This window comes from Somniosus microcephalus, chromosome 33 (assembly GCF_052327205.1).
Source record: "Somniosus microcephalus isolate GS21.2 chromosome 33, FLI_Smic_1.0, whole genome shotgun sequence".
Classification (NCBI taxonomy): domain Eukaryota; kingdom Metazoa; phylum Chordata; class Chondrichthyes; order Squaliformes; family Somniosidae; genus Somniosus; species Somniosus microcephalus.
In genome coordinates, this window is record NC_141019.1 from 34,074,527 (window position 1) to 34,090,479 (window position 15,953).

General features: G+C 56.3%; 1 protein-coding gene across 3 annotated transcripts; it reads right to left on the reverse strand.

Annotated features, from left to right (window-relative positions):
* Positions 1–253: 253 nt before the first annotated feature.
* Positions 254–13,769, reverse strand: cnpy2 (canopy FGF signaling regulator 2). 3 transcript variants are annotated; one of them, XM_085973013.1, is made up of 6 exons: positions 13,666–13,769; positions 9,218–9,356; positions 5,179–5,294; positions 3,205–3,402; positions 1,714–1,810; positions 254–747 (listed from the first exon to the last, which is right to left on the reverse strand). In XM_085973013.1, exons 2-6 carry the CDS (start codon positions 9,312–9,314, stop codon positions 704–706), a joined length of 552 nt encoding a protein of 183 aa, XP_085829139.1. In that variant the 5' UTR covers positions 9,315–9,356; positions 13,666–13,769; the 3' UTR covers positions 254–703. The 3 variants fall into 3 exon arrangements, with proteins under 3 accessions (XP_085829139.1, XP_085829140.1, XP_085829138.1); XM_085973014.1 differs by lacking the exon at positions 13,666–13,769 and adding an exon at positions 13,416–13,608; XM_085973012.1 differs by lacking the exon at positions 13,666–13,769 and adding an exon at positions 12,882–13,303.
* Between the last annotated feature and the right edge of the window lie 2,184 nt (positions 13,770–15,953).

Here is a 15,953-nt window from a genome sequence, read left to right on the forward strand (position 1 = left end):
TCTCCCCAGTTTCCTGGGGCCAATGTTTATCCCTCAACCAACATCAATAAAACAGATTATCTGCTCATTATCACATCGCTGTTTGCGGGAGCTTGCTGTGTGCAAATTGGCTGCTGCGTTTCCTACATCACAACAGTGACCACCCTTCAAAGAAAAGTACTTGATTAGCTGTAAAGTGCTTTAGGACATCGAGCTGGTCCAAGGTGCTGGAGAAACGCAAGTCTTTCTTTGTTACGGACACACCAAGAGTTACTGGTATTTCAAGTGAATTTATTCAGTGACAGGAGACAGAACAGTGAAACCAGCAAGACTGCAGAGAGAGGGGTTGGGAAACGAGGGCTAAAAATATATAATATTTCTTTAAACTCTTTTTCCTGAGTGATGTCGACTCTTTAGATCAGTGAATAACTTTCATTGTGGACAATCCTCCCTCGGGCCTGGCCCTGTTTTGTCCCAGCACTGAAGCCCGCGAGGGACCCGGTGGCTTTTCTGGAGCGAGCAGCGAAGGACCCTAACAAACACGGACGGACGCACGCACGCACGCGATTCTTCAGGAAACGTGGTCGGGATGTAGAACGGACAGGCTGAATTCGAACCCCTCTTCCGCCGCCGTCGTCTTGTTCATCGCCAGAGTGCAGGGCAGCCCGCTCGCGCCTTTCCCGCCGGGGTTAGCGGCGGGAGCGAAATGTGGGAAACGGGGTCTTCACAGCTCGTCGTGGTGTGTATGGAGCGCGTGGTCGCACAAGTCTGCGGAAGAAACACCCAAAGACGTAGGCGTCAATTAACACTCTTCCCCACCACCCCCGTCCCCCCGTAGGTGTTGGGTGGTGATCTGCATTTCCCCCGCCCACCCACCGCCCTCTGCTCAACAGGTGTGGGCCTAGTGAGTAATTGTGGGCTATTTGACTGGGGAAGGCATCGCCACCTGTTTATGGTGTCTCACAGGCAGGAATTCTACCCCACTCCTTTCCCTAACCCAGGATATGACTGAGGCTAACTCTGCCCGTCCTCCCGCGCCCCTCATTGCTACCCCTAGCTCAGCACCCAGCCAGGCATGGGGTCCTGGGCCCTTCCTGCCCTCCAGTGATATCCAGGTTCCGCAGACACTGGCCGCCCTCAGTATCCCGCCCCGGTGATGCCAAGGCTGGGGTACGCAAGAATTAGGAGCGAGGGTAGGCTGTTCAGCCTCTCGACCCTGTTCCGCCATTCAATAAGATCATGGCTGATCTTCGACCTCAACTCCACTTTCCCGACCAATCCCCATAGCCAACGATATATGTTCAGAGACCTATCGATCTCGGCCTTGAATACACTCAACGACTGAGCCTCCACAGCCCTCTGGGGCAGAGAATTCCAAAGATTCATCACCCTCTGAGTGAAGAAATTCCTCATCTCAGTCCTAAATGGCCGACCCCTTATCCTGAGTCTGTGACCCCTGGTTCTAGACTCTCCAGCCAGGGGGGAAACAGCCTCTCAGCATCTACCCTGTCAATTCCTCGAAGAATATTATACATTTCAATGAGATCACCTCTCATTTTTCTAAACGCCAGAGAGTACAGGCCCATTCTACTCAATACGGGGGTTCCACAGACACTGGGGACCCTCAGCACCCCACCCCAATGATGACTAGGTTGGGGTACAGTTCCACCGGGATTAGGGCCCCTCCGAACCCCACCCCAGAGACGGCCGTGTGAAACTGAAGTTGTGGTCTACCTGTTCTCTTGCTGCACAGTCGATCTTTCACATTGCTGGACTCGTGCGAGAAGAATTCGATGAATTCATCCTCGTACTCCTCGGCAAGCTTTTCGCACTGTGGGAGAAAGAGGGTTTAAAAAAACTAGTGAGATCTCCTCCCAGCTGAAGTGCAAGCCTGGAAATACAGCTGCACATGGGAACCACATGCCCTCTAACTCAGCACAGACCGGGTCAGTACTGAGGGAGCGCTGCACTGTCGGAGGGGCAGTACTGAGGGAGCGCCGCAGTGTCGGAGGAGCAGTACTGAGGGAGCGCCGCACTGTCGGAGGGGCAGTACTGAGGGAGCGCCGCACTGTCGGAGGGGCAGTACTGAGGGAGCGCTGCACTGTCGGAGGGGCAGTACTGAGGGAGCGCCGCAGTGTCGGAGGAGCAGTACTGAGGGAGCGCCGCACTGTCGGAGGGGCAGTACTGAGGGAGCGCCGCACTGTCGGAGGGGCAGTACTGAGGGAGCGCCGCAGTGTCGGAGGAGCAGTACTGAGGGAGCGCCGCACTGTCGGAGGGGCAGTACTGAGGGAGCGCCGCACTGTCGGAGGGGCAGTACTGAGGGAGCGCCACACTGTCGGAGGGTCAGTATTGAGGGAGCGCCACACTGTCGGAGGGTCAGTACTGAGGGAGCGCCGCACTGTCGGAGGGGCAATACTGAGGGACCGCCGCAGTGTCGGAGAAGCAGTACTGAGGGAGCCCGCACTGTCGGAGGGGCAGTACTGAGGGAGTGTCGGAGGGGCGGTACTGAGGGAGCGCCGCACTGTCGGAGGGGCGGTACTGCGAGAGCGCCGCACTCTCTGAGGGGCGGTACCGAGGGAGCGCCGCACTGTCGGAGGGACAGTACTGAGGGGGAGGTGCACTGTCGGAGGGGCGGTACTGCGGGAGCGCCGCACTGTCGGAGGGGCGGTACTGAGGGGGAGTTGCACTGTCGGAGGGGGCGGTACCGAGGGAGCGCCGCACTGTGGGAGGGGCGGTACTGAGGGAGCGCCGCACTGTCGGAGGGGCAGTACTGAGGGAGTGCCGCACTGTCGGAGGGACAGTACTGAGGGAGTGCCGCACTGTCGGAGGGGCGGTACTGCGGGAGCGCCGCACTGTCGGAGGGACAGTACTGAGGGAGCGCCGCACTGTCGGAGGGGCGGTACTGAGGGAGCGCCGCACTGAGGGGCGGTACCGAGGGAGCGCCGCACTGTGGGAGGGGCGGTACTGAGGGAGCGCCGCACTGTCGGAGGGGCAGTACTGAGGGAGCGCCGCACTGTCGGAGGGGCAGTATTGAGGGGGAGGTGCACTGTCGGAGGGGCGGTACTGCGGTAGCGCCGCACTGTCGGAGGGACAGTACTGAGGGAGTATAAATATTGTCCCCGGACATCGGGGAGAACTGTCCCGCTCCTCTTCCAAAAAGTGCCGTGGCATCATTTACATCCGCCTGAGAGGGTTTAAGCAGCTACTCGCGAGCGGGATACTTACAGCCAGTTTTAAGTTGGAGGTGATGTCGGCGGAGAAGCGAGTGCGGGGAATGTCGGTGCTTGCACCGTCCCGGGAAAGGACCCGCACGTAAGAGAGTCGCTGCGTGTTGGGGTCGGTCTGCTCCCCGTACTCCTTCATATGCTCGCACACCTGCTCCAGCAGCTCAATCAGGAACACTTCGGACCTGGCGTAGGGAACCTGGTGCAAGAATAAAAATATAGGTTTTGTACGTGTGATGGACTCGAGACTATTAATACAAGATGTATGTAATAAAGATGAATTTAACGTGTATGGATGTCCCCTGGGTGAGCTCACGGCAACGGCGCGAAACTTAAAGGAAACCTGCATAACAGGATAACCCCCACGGAGACACCACCAAAACTCACCATCGAAACTCAAGAGCCATTAAAAGGTGTCAACAAACAATTAACTTAAGCAAGAAATGGCAGCAGCCACTGCGGACAGACACTGTTCAAAGGAAAGCCAATCAAGAACTGCCATGAAACTAAGACCCAATCCTGGGGTCTTGGCAATTTAGACTGGAGACAATGGACTTAAAAAGATATGAAACAAGGAACCCAAAGGCTCTCGCGCGTGTGCTCTCTCTCTCTCTCTGGACGACCACGCAGAAGAACAAGAAGCCCTCCCTCTACAGACCAGACCAAGAAGCAAGGAAAATGGCCGCGTGCATTGCTCGACTCAGGGAAGTACCAGTCTGTGTAAATCTAACCCATTGCCTTACCTGCTGTAACCGAGTAGTGTCCATAAATACCAGTGGGCTATTGTGTGTGTGTGTGTGTTTAATAAACTTATTCCAAATTGTTTCAAAAGAATTGGTTTTGCTGTCAATTTAATGCCAGTCGAAATAAAGAGCTTACACTGGAGACGGTGAATGGGGGAGTGGGCGAGACACGGCCGCCTCAGTGTGTTCCCAACCGCTCCCCCCATGCAACGTTTCTCCACTCCCAACATAACTCCCCCCAACGTCCAACGTAACTCCCCCCAACATCCAACGTAACTCCCCCCCAACGTCCAACGTAACTCCCCCCCAATGTCCAACATAACTCCACCCCAACGTCCAATGTAACTCCCACCCCATCCAACGTAACTCCACCCCAATGTCCAACGTAACTCCATCCCAACGTCCAACATAACTCCACCCCAACGTCCAATGTAACTCCACCCCATCCAACATAACTCCACCCTAACATCCAACGTTACTCCACCCCAATGTACAACGTAACTCCGTCCCAACGTCCAATGTATCTCCCACCCCATCCAACGTATCTCCACCCCAATGTCCAACGTAACTCCACCCCAACATTCAATGTATCTCCAACCCAACATCCAACGTAACTCCAGCCCAACATCCAATGTAACTCCAGCCCAACATCCAACGTAACTCCAGCCCAACATCCAACGTAACTCCAGCCCAACATCCAACGTAACTTCACCCCAACATCCAACGTAACTCCAGCCCAACATCCAATGTATCTCCAGCCCAACATCCAACGTATCTCCACTCCAACATCCAATGTAACTCCACCCCAACATCCAACGTATCTCCAGCCCAACATCCAACGTATCTCCACTCCAACATCCAATGTAACTCCACCCCAACATCCAACGTATCTCCAGCCCAACATCCAACGTATCTCCACTCCAACATCCAATGTAACTCCACCCCAACATCCAACGTAACTCCAACCCAACATCCAACGTATCTCCACCCCAACGTCCAACGTATCACCCCACCCCCGATGGGTGGGGGAGAGACGGGTTGGTGCGACGGGGAGACGGCTGGGGGAGGAAACGGGGAGACGGGTTGGTGCGACGGGGAGACGGCTGGGGGAGGAAACGGGGAGACGGATGGGTGTGATGGGGAGACAGGTGGGGGGAGGAGACGGGGAGGGAGCGGGGCAGTGAGACGGAGGCATGGGCAGATGGGGGTATGGGTTGTCCCCTGATGCTTACCTCTGTGGCCACGGGGTTGCCGTCTGGATCCAATATGTAGGATCCCGTCTCGATAAATTTCTTGGGGTCCACTTGCGAGATTTCCCATTCCATCTCGTCCACCAGCGCCCTGCAAGCTACAGAAAGAGAGTCAGTCCCAGAAGAACATAAGAAACAGGAGCAGGAGTCGGCCATGCGGACCCTCGAGCCTGCTCCGCCATTCAATAAGATCAGGGAAGAGTGTCTGTCCTGGTGAGGTACCGGGGTGCGTCGGAGGCCTGTGGAACCGTACCCCGCTAAAGAGTCAATGCATTCGGGGGGGGGGGGGGGAGCGGACTGGGTGTCCTTTCTTGTACCCCAATGGCACCAATGGTCTGATTACAAGCTCCAGGCACCCCCCAACCTCCTTACCTAAGGAAGGATGTACTTGCCTTGGAGGCGGTGCAACGAAGGTTCACTAGATTGATTCCTGGGATGAGAGGGCTGTCCTATGAGGACAGATTGTGTAGAATGGGCCGATACTCTCTGGAGTTTAGAAGAATGAGAGGTGATCTCATTGAAACATACAAGATTCTGAGGGGGATTGACAGGGTCGATGCCGAGAGGCTGTTTCCCCCCTGGCTGGAGAGTCTAGAACCAGGGGTCACAGTCTCAGGATAAGGGGTCGGCCATTTAGGACTGAGATGAGGAGGAATTTCTTCACTCAGAGGGCGGTGAATCTTTGGAATTCTCTGCCCCAGAGGGCTGTGGAGGCTCAGTCGTTGAGTATATTCAAGACTGAGATCGATAGATTTTTGGACTCTAGGGGGAATCGAGGGATATGGGGGTCGGGCGGGAAAGTGGAGTTGAGGTCGATGATCAGCCAGGATCTTATTGAATGGCGCAAGGGGCTAAATGGCCAACCCCTGCTGCTATTTGTTATGTTCAAACAGCGAGGTACTGAGCCCCCCCCACACACACACAGAGCAGGAAGGGCCCAGGTTCCATTCCCCAGCCTGTAGCGGAGTTGACTAATCTCAGTTGAAAGGGCAGTTGTAATCTCAGTTGCCTAGTCTCCCTCCAGGGACAATACGGCCAGGATTGCCCCTCCAGATTGTAATGGCATGTCACTCTACACACATGCATAGTGTCAGCCGTGGCTCAGTGGGCAGCACTCTCTGTCTCTCGCCTCGGAGTCAAAAGGTTGTGGGTTCAAGTCCCACTCCAGAGACTTGAGCACAAAAATCTAGGCTGACACTCCAGGGCAGTACTGAGGGAGCGCCGCACTGTCGGAGGGGCAGTACTGAGGGAGCGGCGCACTGTCGGAGGGGCAGTACTGAGGGAGCGGCGCACTGGGCAGCACTGAGGGAGCGCCGCACTGTCGGAGGGGCAGTACTGAGGGAGCGCCGCACTGTCGGAGGGGCAGTACTGAGGGAGCGCCGCACTGTCGGAGGGGCGGTACTGAGGGAGCGCCGCACTGTCGGAGGGGCAGTACTGAGGGAGCGCCGCACTGTCGGAGGTGCCGTCTTTCGGACGAGACATTAAACCGAGGCCCCATCTGCTCTCTCAGGTGGACGTAAAAGATCCCATGACACTATTTTGAAGAAGAGCAGGGGGGAATTCTCCCCGGTGTCCTGGGCCAATAATTATCCCTCAACCAACATCACTAAAACAGATGATCTGGTCATTATCGCATTGCTGTCTGTGGGAGCTTGCTGTGCGCAAATAGGCTGCCGCGTTTCCTACATTACAACAGTGACTACACTTCAAAAAGTACTTCATTGGCTGTGAAGCGCTTTGGGACGTCCTGAGGTGGTGAAAGGCGCCAGAGAAATGCAAGACTTTCTTTTTCTTCCCCAGACACACACACACACATCAGGGAAGGACAGGGTCAGACTCGCTGTGACCTGCCCCACAGCCAGGCGCTGGAGACAGTGCACAGAAGATCCACACGGCTGACTCCTAGCCTCGGGGTCGGATGATGGGTGGGGACCCAGCCTTTTGCAATGGGGGTGATCCTTGCAGAGGTGTGGAGATGCCGGTGTTGGACTGGGGTAAACAAATGTAAGAAGTCACACAACACCAGGTTACAGTCCAACAGCTTTATTTGAAATCACAAGCTTTCGGAGCGCTGCTCCTTTGTCAGGTGAAGTGGAGAGATGCATAAAGACACAACTTATCTAGTCAGAGAATAATGTCAGGTGTTTACAGGTAATCTTTCTAACTGCCATTTGTTTTTCATACAGACCCCAGCATCTGCAACAGTTGACCCCTTGTGACCCCACCTCATTGTTCTTTGATGTAATGTTTTCCTGACTGACCTGTTTGGACACCATCCACACCTTTGTTTGCTGTGATTATCTCTCTGCCGAGGTGGGATAAAGGGCAGTTAGAAAGATTACCTGTAAACATCTGACATTATTCTCTGACTCTATAAGCTGTGTCTTTATGCATCTCTCCACTTCACCTGACGAAGGAGCAGCGCTCCGAAAGCTTGAGCTTACAGAGGTGTACAAGATGGATAAGGGATTGGGAAAGGTAAAAGGCAATAGTGCGGGAGGAGGAAACAGGTTGAGTGAGTGGGCAAATACACGGCAGATGCAGTATAATGTGGATAAATGTGAAGTTATCCACTTCGGTAGGAAAAACAGAAAGGCAGAGTATTATTTAAATGGTGCTAGATTGGGAAATGCTGATGTACAAAGGGACCTGGGTGTCCTTGCACACCAGTCACTGAAAACAAACATGCAGGTGCAGCAAGCAGTTAGGAAGGCAAATGGTATGTTGGGCTTCATTGCAAGAGGGTTTGAGTACAGGAGCAAGGATGTCTTACTGCAGTTATACAGGGCCTTGGTCAGACCACACCTGGAGTACTGTGTGCAGTTTTGGTCTCCTTACCTAAGGAAGGATATACTTGCTATAGAGGGAGTGCAGCGAAGGTTCACCAGACTGATTCCTGGGATAGCAGGACTGTCATATGAGGAGAGATTGGGTCGACTAGGCCTGTATTCACTAGAGCTTAGAAGAATGAGAGGGGATCTCATTGAAACGGATAAAATTCTGACAGGGCTAGACAGACTGGATGCAGGGAGGATGTTTCCCCTGGGGGGGGGGGGTCTAGAACAAGGGGTCACAGTCTCAGGATATGGGGTAGGACATTTAGGACTGAGATGAGGAGAAATTTCTTCACTCAGAGGGTGGTGAACCTGTGGAATTCTCTACCACAGAAGGCTGTGGAGGCCAAGTCACTGAATATATTTAAGAAGGAGATCGATAGATTTCTAGACAGAAAAGGCATCAAGGGGTATGGGGAGAGAGCGGGAATATGGTATTGAGAGAGAGGATCAGCCATGATCATATTGAATGGCGGAGCAGGCTCAAAGGGCTGAATGGCCGACTCCTGCTCCTATATTTCTATGTTTCTATGTCTCTAGTTAGTAAATGATAAATTCTGGACTGTGATCAGCAAGTTCCTCAGGTACAGAGAGTAATCAACACAGGGAACAGTCTCCCAGATAGACAGGGGGAGGGGGGGTGGGGTTCGAAAACCCCAGAATCATTTAAACTTGCACCTTTCACGACCTCAGGACGTCCCAACACGCTTTACAGCCAATTAAGTACTGTTTGTAGTGTGGTCACTGTTGTAATGTAGTAAAACGCGACAGCCAATTTGCGCACAGCAAGATCCCACAATCAGCAATGTGATAAATGACCAGATCATCTGGTTTTTTTTTTCCAAGTGATGTTGGTTGAGGGATAAATATCGGCCCCAGGACACCGGGGAGGACTCCCCCCCTGCTCTTCTTCGAAATAGTGGCCGTGGGATCTTTTACGTAGACTTAGACCAATTGGATGCAGCGATTGGATGGGGGGGGGCGGTTAGTGCAGGGTCTCTCTGGATCAATGAGCCGAGGTGGGCCGAGCGGCCTCCCTCGAATCCAGTGACCCACCGAGGGAGTGGTAGCGGGAGGTGCTGATTAGACAGGCGCGGCAAGCGGGTGTCTTCAGGAGAGGAAGAGGAAGGAAGGGGGGGGTCGAGCAAAACAGCCAGCAAGGCAGGGGTTAACAGGCGTTCACTCACCTCCGCAGTACAGGTCAGCTGATCTCCTCGCCAGGCTAATGTCGGACAAGGAACTGAAGACAATGAAGTAAACAACACATAGAATGGAGCTCCTCATCTCGTTGGAGTGATTCTTCACCTCAATCACACTCCGGTCTCCCTGATTCGTAAATAAAACGTCAATCGGTGAATTCAAATTCTAGTAACCAGTTTCAGCGTCATCTCTCTCCTCGCACAGGCTGTCTACTTATAGATTTACTTTTGTCAGAGCCCCATAATCCAGGCCAACACTCCCAGTGCAGTACCGAGGGAGCGCCGCACTGTCAGAGGGGCAGTGCCGAGGGAGCGCCGCACTGTCGGATGGGCAGTGCCGAGGGAGCGCCGCACTGTCGGATGGGCGGTACCGAGGGAGCGCCGCACTGTCGGATGGGCGGTACCGAGGGAGCGCCGCACTGTCGGAACCGAGGGAGCGCCGCACTGTCGGAGGGGCGGTACCGAGGGAGCGCCGCACTGTCGGAGGGGCGGTACCGAGGGAGCGCCGCACTGTCGGAGGGGCGGTACCGAGGGAGCGCCGCACTGTCGGAGGGGCGGTACCGAGGGAGCGCCGCACTGTCGGAGGGGCGGTACCGAGGGAGCGCCGCACTGTCGGAGGGGCGGTACCGAGGGAGCGCCGCACTGTCGGAGGGGCGGTGCCGAGGGAGCGCCGCACTGTCGGAGGGGCGGTACCGAGGGAGCGCCGCACTGTCGGAGGGGCGGTGCCGAGGGAGCGCCGCACTGTCGGAGGGGCGGTACCGAGGGAGCGCCGCACTGTCGGAGGGGCGGTGCCGAGGGAGCGCCGCACTGTCGGAGGGGCAGTGCCGAGGGAGCGCCGTACTGTCGGAGGGGCAGTGCTGAGGGAGCGCCGCACTGTCGGAGGGGCAGTGCCAAGGGAGCGCCGCACTGTCGGAGGGGCAGTGCCGAGGGAGCGCCGCACTGTCGGAGGGGCAGTGCTGAGAGGTTTAGGGAGAAAATTCCAGAGCTGAGGACCTTGGGACCTTAGGAATGGCTGCCAGTGGTTGAGCGATTAAAATCGGGGATGCGCAAGAGGCCAGAATTAGAGGAGTGCTGATGTCTCGGAGGTTTGTGGGGTTGGAGGAGATCTATATATGCACCAATGCACTTATAAAGCTGTGTATACTATACAACACACAGAAATAGACCTATACATACTAGAGACGTAAAAGTGCACAAACACGTATGTACCTATAGGTAATATACTGTAGATCTATACCGCAACAATGTGAATTAACGTAAAGGGACATACAAAGCCTTTCACTGATGGTGGTAAGGGAATTTGTCTAGCCTGTTGGTCTCCAGATGGCATGGTTCACTAAAAAGGTTCACAAAGCTTGGCTCCCCACCAATAATGATGATAAATTACAAAAATCCTAAAATCTACCCCCATGCACATGTTCTTTCGGGGAAAAAAAAGTTATTAGCAATAACTCCCCAGATACTAAACAAACGCAATGTGTCTGAAATATATCTGTAAGAAGTCACACAACACCAGGTTATAGTCCAACAGTTTTATTTGAAATCACAAGCTTTCGGAGCGCTGCTCCTTCATCAGGTGAAGTGGAGAGATGCATATAGACACAGTTTATATAGTCAGAGAATAATGCCAGATGATTGCAGGTAATCTTTCTAACTGCCATTTATCACATAGAAACATAGAAGATAGGAGCAGGAGTAGGCCATTCGGCCCTTCGAGCCTGCTCCGCCATTCAACGAGATCATGGCTGATCATCCAAACCCTAGCACCCAGTCCCTACACCGACAGCCATCCCACCCAAGCCCTATCCCCGTAACCCCATGTATTTAATCCCCCCTAACGCTAAGGGTCAATTTTTATCATGGCCAATCAACCTAACCCGCACATCTTTGGACTGTGGGAGGAAACCGGAGCACCCGGAGAAAACCCACGCAAACACGGGGAGAATGTGCAAACTCCACACGGACAGAGAGATAATCACAGCAATCAAAGGTGTGAATGGTGTCCAAACAGGTCAGTCAGGAAAACATTACATCAAAGAACAATGAGGTGGGGTCACAAGGAGTAAAATGTTGCAGATGCTGGGGTCTGTATGAAAAACAATGTTCTCTCTACACAAATGCGGCCAGATCTGCTGTGATTTCCAGCAAAGAAAATGTTTTTTGTCTGTTTTTTGTTTTTCAGTACCGCCCCTCTGACAGTGCGGCGTTCCCTCAGTACCGCCCCTCCGACAGTGCGGCGTTCCCTCAGTACCGCCCCTCCGACAGTGCGGCGCTCCCTCAGTACCGCCCCTCCGACAGTGCGGCGCTCCCTCAGTACCGCCCCTCCGACAGCGTCAGTACCGCCCCTCCGACAGTGCGGCGTTCCCTCAGTACCGCCCCTCCGACAGTGCGGCGCTCCCTCAGTACCGCCCCTCCGACAGTGCGGCGCTCCCTCAGTACCGCCCCTCCGACAGTGCGGCGCTCCCTCAGTACCGCCCCTCCGACAGTGCGGCGCTCCCTCAGTACCGCCCCTCCGACAGTGCGGCGCTCCCTCAGTACCGCCCCTCCGACAGTGCGGCGCTCCCTCAGTACTGCCCCTCCGACAGTGCGGCGTTCCCTCAGTACCGCCCCTCCGACAGTGCGGCGCTCCCTCAGTACCGCCCCTCCGACAGTGCGGCGCTCCCTCAGTACCGCCCCTCCGACAGTGCGGCGCTCCCTCAGTACCGCCCCTCCGACAGTGCGGCGCTCCCTCAGTACCGCCCCTCCGACAGTGCGGCGCTCCCTCAGTACCGCCCCTCCGACAGTGCGGCGCTCCCTCAGTACCGCCCCTCCGACAGCGCGGCGCTCCCTCAGTACCGCCCCTCCGACAGCGCGGCGCTCCCTCAGTACCGCCCCTCCGACAGTGCGGCGCTCCCTCAGTACCGCCCCTCCGACAGTGCGGCGCTCCCTCAGTACCGCCCCTCCGACAGTGCGGCGCTCCCTCAGTACTGCCCCTCCGACAGTGCGGCGTTCCCTCAGTACCGCCCCTCCGACAGTGCGGCGCTCCCTCAGTACCGCCCCTCCGACAGTGCGGCGCTCCCTCAGTACCGCCCCTCCGACAGTGCGGCGCTCCCTCAGTACCGCCCCTCCGACAGTGCGGCGCTCCCTCAGTACCGCCCCTCCGACAGTGCGGCGCTCCCTCAGTACCGCCCCTCCGACAGTGCGGCGCTCCCTCAGTACCGCCCCTCCGACAGCGCGGCGCTCCCTCAGTACCGCCCCTCCGACAGCGCGGCGCTCCCTCAGTACCGCCCCTCCGACAGTGCGGCGCTCCCTCAGTACCGCCCCTCCGACAGTGCGGCGCTCCCTCAGTACTGCACTGGGAGTGTCGACCTAGTTTTACGTGCTCAAGCACATAAAGAGGAAAGAGAGGGAGAGAGAGGCGGAGAGGTTTAGGGAGGGAATTCCAGAGCTTGGGGCGCAGACAGCTGAAGGCACGACCACCAATGGTGGAGCGATTATCATCAGGGATGATCAAGAGGGCAGAATTAGAAGTTTAAACAATAACCTGTGGTCACAACACCATCAGCTCCCTGAGATCCTGCAAAAACTGCATCAGTAAATACACAAAGAGAGAGATAGAGAGGTGAGAAATCACTGATTGCAAGTTGCTTTCTCTGTGCTCTCTCTCCCCTACCGGAGTGGTTCCTGGTCCTGGTCTCGATCCCGGGTCCCTCTCGCTCCCTCTTTGTCACGTTCTCTCGCCCGCTGGATACATTCTTCAAATGGCAACAGTGACCAGCTGTGGCGGAACATCTGCCCCCAGCTGCCTGCCCACAGCTCAGGCACTTCAGCACAAACTTAAATCACCGCCCTCGTCTCCCCCTTGATCAATAACAACAGCCCGCCGCCCAACAAGGAATATTTCCTGCTGCTGTGAGCAGCGAGTTTCTCTTCCTCCCACTTCCTCTCTCTGGTTTTTTTCCTGGCTGTTTGTCGGTCGCTCCTGGAGCCGAGGTCTTTCCTCTACCCCCAGCCCAAGGACCCTTCCTGCGTGGCATTTCTTTCCAGGCGAGCACCCCAGCTGCAGGCATCCACGTCCCAAGCCTGCCCCTGCCTTTCCCCCCTCCTCCCCTCGCCCCCAGATTGTTCCCAAAGATTTTTCACTCTCTTTAAAGAAAGCAGAGACATTAGAGATTCAGAGAGCTAAAGAATTGCATTTATACAGCACCTTCCAGGAGCACCGGACCTCCCAAAGCGCTTCACAGCCAATGAAGTACTTTGTTTAGTCATCACTGTTGTAATTTAGGAAACGCGGCAGCCAATTTACGCACAGCAAGCTCCCACAAACAGCAATGTGATAAATGACCAGATTATCTGTATTTAGTGATGTTGGTTGAGGGATAAATGTTGGCCACAGGACACCGGGGAGAACTCCCCCCCCCTGCTCTTCTTCGAAATAGTGCCGCGGGATTTTTTACCTTCACCTGAAAGATCAGACGGGGCCTCGGGTTTTAATGTCTCATCCCAAAAACGGCACCTCCAACAGTGCGGCGCTCCCTCAGTACTGCCCCTCCGACAGTGCGGCGCTCCCTCAGTACCGCCCGTCCGACAGTGCGGCGCTCCCTCAGTACTGCCCGTCCGACAGTGCGGCGCTCCCTCAGTACTGTCCCTCCGACAGTGCGGCGGTCCCTCAGTACTGCCCCTCCGACAGTGCGGCGCTCCCTCAGTACTGTCCCTCCGACAGTGCGGAGCTCCCTCAGTACCGCCCCTCCGACACTCCCTCAGTACTGCCCCTCCGACAGTGCGGCGCTCCCTCAGCACTGCCCCTTCGACAGTGGGGCGCTCCCTCAGTACTGCTCCTCCGACAGTGCGGCGCTCCCTCAGTACTGCCCCTTCGACAGTGGGGCGCTCCCTCAGCACTGCCCCTCCGACAGTGCAGCTCTCCCTCAGTACTGCCCCTCCGACAGTGCGGCGCTCCCTCAGTACTGCCCCTCCGACAGTACGGCACTCCCTCAGCACTGCCCCTCTGACAGTGCGGAGCTCCCTCAGTACCGCCCCTCCGACAGTGCGGAGCTCCCTCAGTACCGCCCCTCCGACAGTGCGGCGCTCCCTCAGTACTGCCCCTCCCTCAGTACTGCCCCTCCGACAGTGCGGCGCTCCCTCAGCACTGCCCCTTCGACAGTGGGGCGCTCCCTCAGTACTGCTCCTCCGACAGTGCGGCGCTCCCTCAGTACTGCCCCTTCGACAGTGGGGCGCTCCCTCAGCACTGCCCCTCCGACAGTGCAGCTCTCCCTCAGTACTGCCCCTCCGACAGTGCGGCGCTCCCTCAGTACTGCCCCTCCGACAGTACGGCACTCCCTCAGCACTGCCCCTCTGACAGTGCGGCGTTCCCTGAGTACTGCCCCTCCGACAGTGCAGTTCTCCCTCAGTACCGCCCCCCGACAGTGCGGCGCTCCCTCAGTACTGCCCCTCCGACAGTGCGGCGCTCCCTCAGTACCGCCCCTCTGACAGTGCGGCGCTCCCTCAGTACTGCCCCTCCGACAGTGCGGCGCTCCCTCAGTACTGCCCCTCCGACAGTGCGGCGCTCCCTCAGTACCGCCCCTCCGACAGTGCGGCGCTCCCTCAGTACCGCCCCTCCGACAGTGCGGCGCTCCCTCAGTACTGCCCCTCCGACAGTGCGGCGCTCCCTCAGCACTGCCCCTCCAACAGTGCGGCATTCCCTGAGTACTGCCCCTCTGACAGGGGGCTGTCACTCCGACCCCTGCTTCTGAGACCACCACCGACCCCTCTACAGAGCCTATCTCTGTTGCTACAAGGAGCACGGAGAGCTCACTGGCTACATTTCTGGTCGAATTGCCAACTCTGCTTGGCCGTATTCCTGGAGCTTTCATCACATGACCTCCCGCCTCCAGCTGCCCCGCCCTCACACTCCCGCCATTGCTCGCCTGACACGTCCATCCTCGCAGTGCTCCGCCTTCCCACACCAATTACACAGGAACAGGAGGAGGCCATTCAGCCCCCCTCAAGCCTGTTACATTAGGAACAGGAGGAGGCCATTCAACGCCTCGAGCATGCAACATTAGGAACAGGAGCAGGCCATTCCGCTCCCCTCAAGCCTGTTACACAGGAACAGGAGTAGGCCATTCGGCCCCCTGAGCCTGCTCCGCCATTCAATGCGATCATGGCTGATCATCCAAATTCAGTACCCTGTCCCTGCTTTCTCCCCATACCCCTTGATCCCTTTAGCCTTAAGAAATATATCCAACTCCTTCTTGAATATATTTAATGATTTGGCCTCTACTGCCTTATGTGGTAGAGAATTCCACAGGTTCACCACATTAGGAACAGGAGGAGGCCACTCAGTCCCTTGAGCCTGTTACATTAGGAACAGGAGGAGGCCATTCAGCCCCCTCGAGCCTGTTACATTAGGAACAGGAGGAGGCCATTCAGCCCCTCGAGCCAGTTACATTAGGAACAGGAGGAGGCCATTCAGTCCCTCGAGCCTGTTACATTAGGAACAGGAGGAGGCCATTCAGCCCCTTGAGCCTGTTACATTAGGAACAGGAGGAGGCCATTCAGTCCCTCGAGCCTGTTACATTAGGAACAGGAGGAGGCCATTCAGTCCCCTTGAGCCTGTTACATTAGGAACAGGAGGAGGCCATTCAGCCCCCCTCGAGCCTGTTACATTAGAAACAGGAGGAGGCCATTCACCCTCCCTCGAGCCTGTTACACAGGAACAGGAGGAGGCCATTCAGCCCCCTCGAGC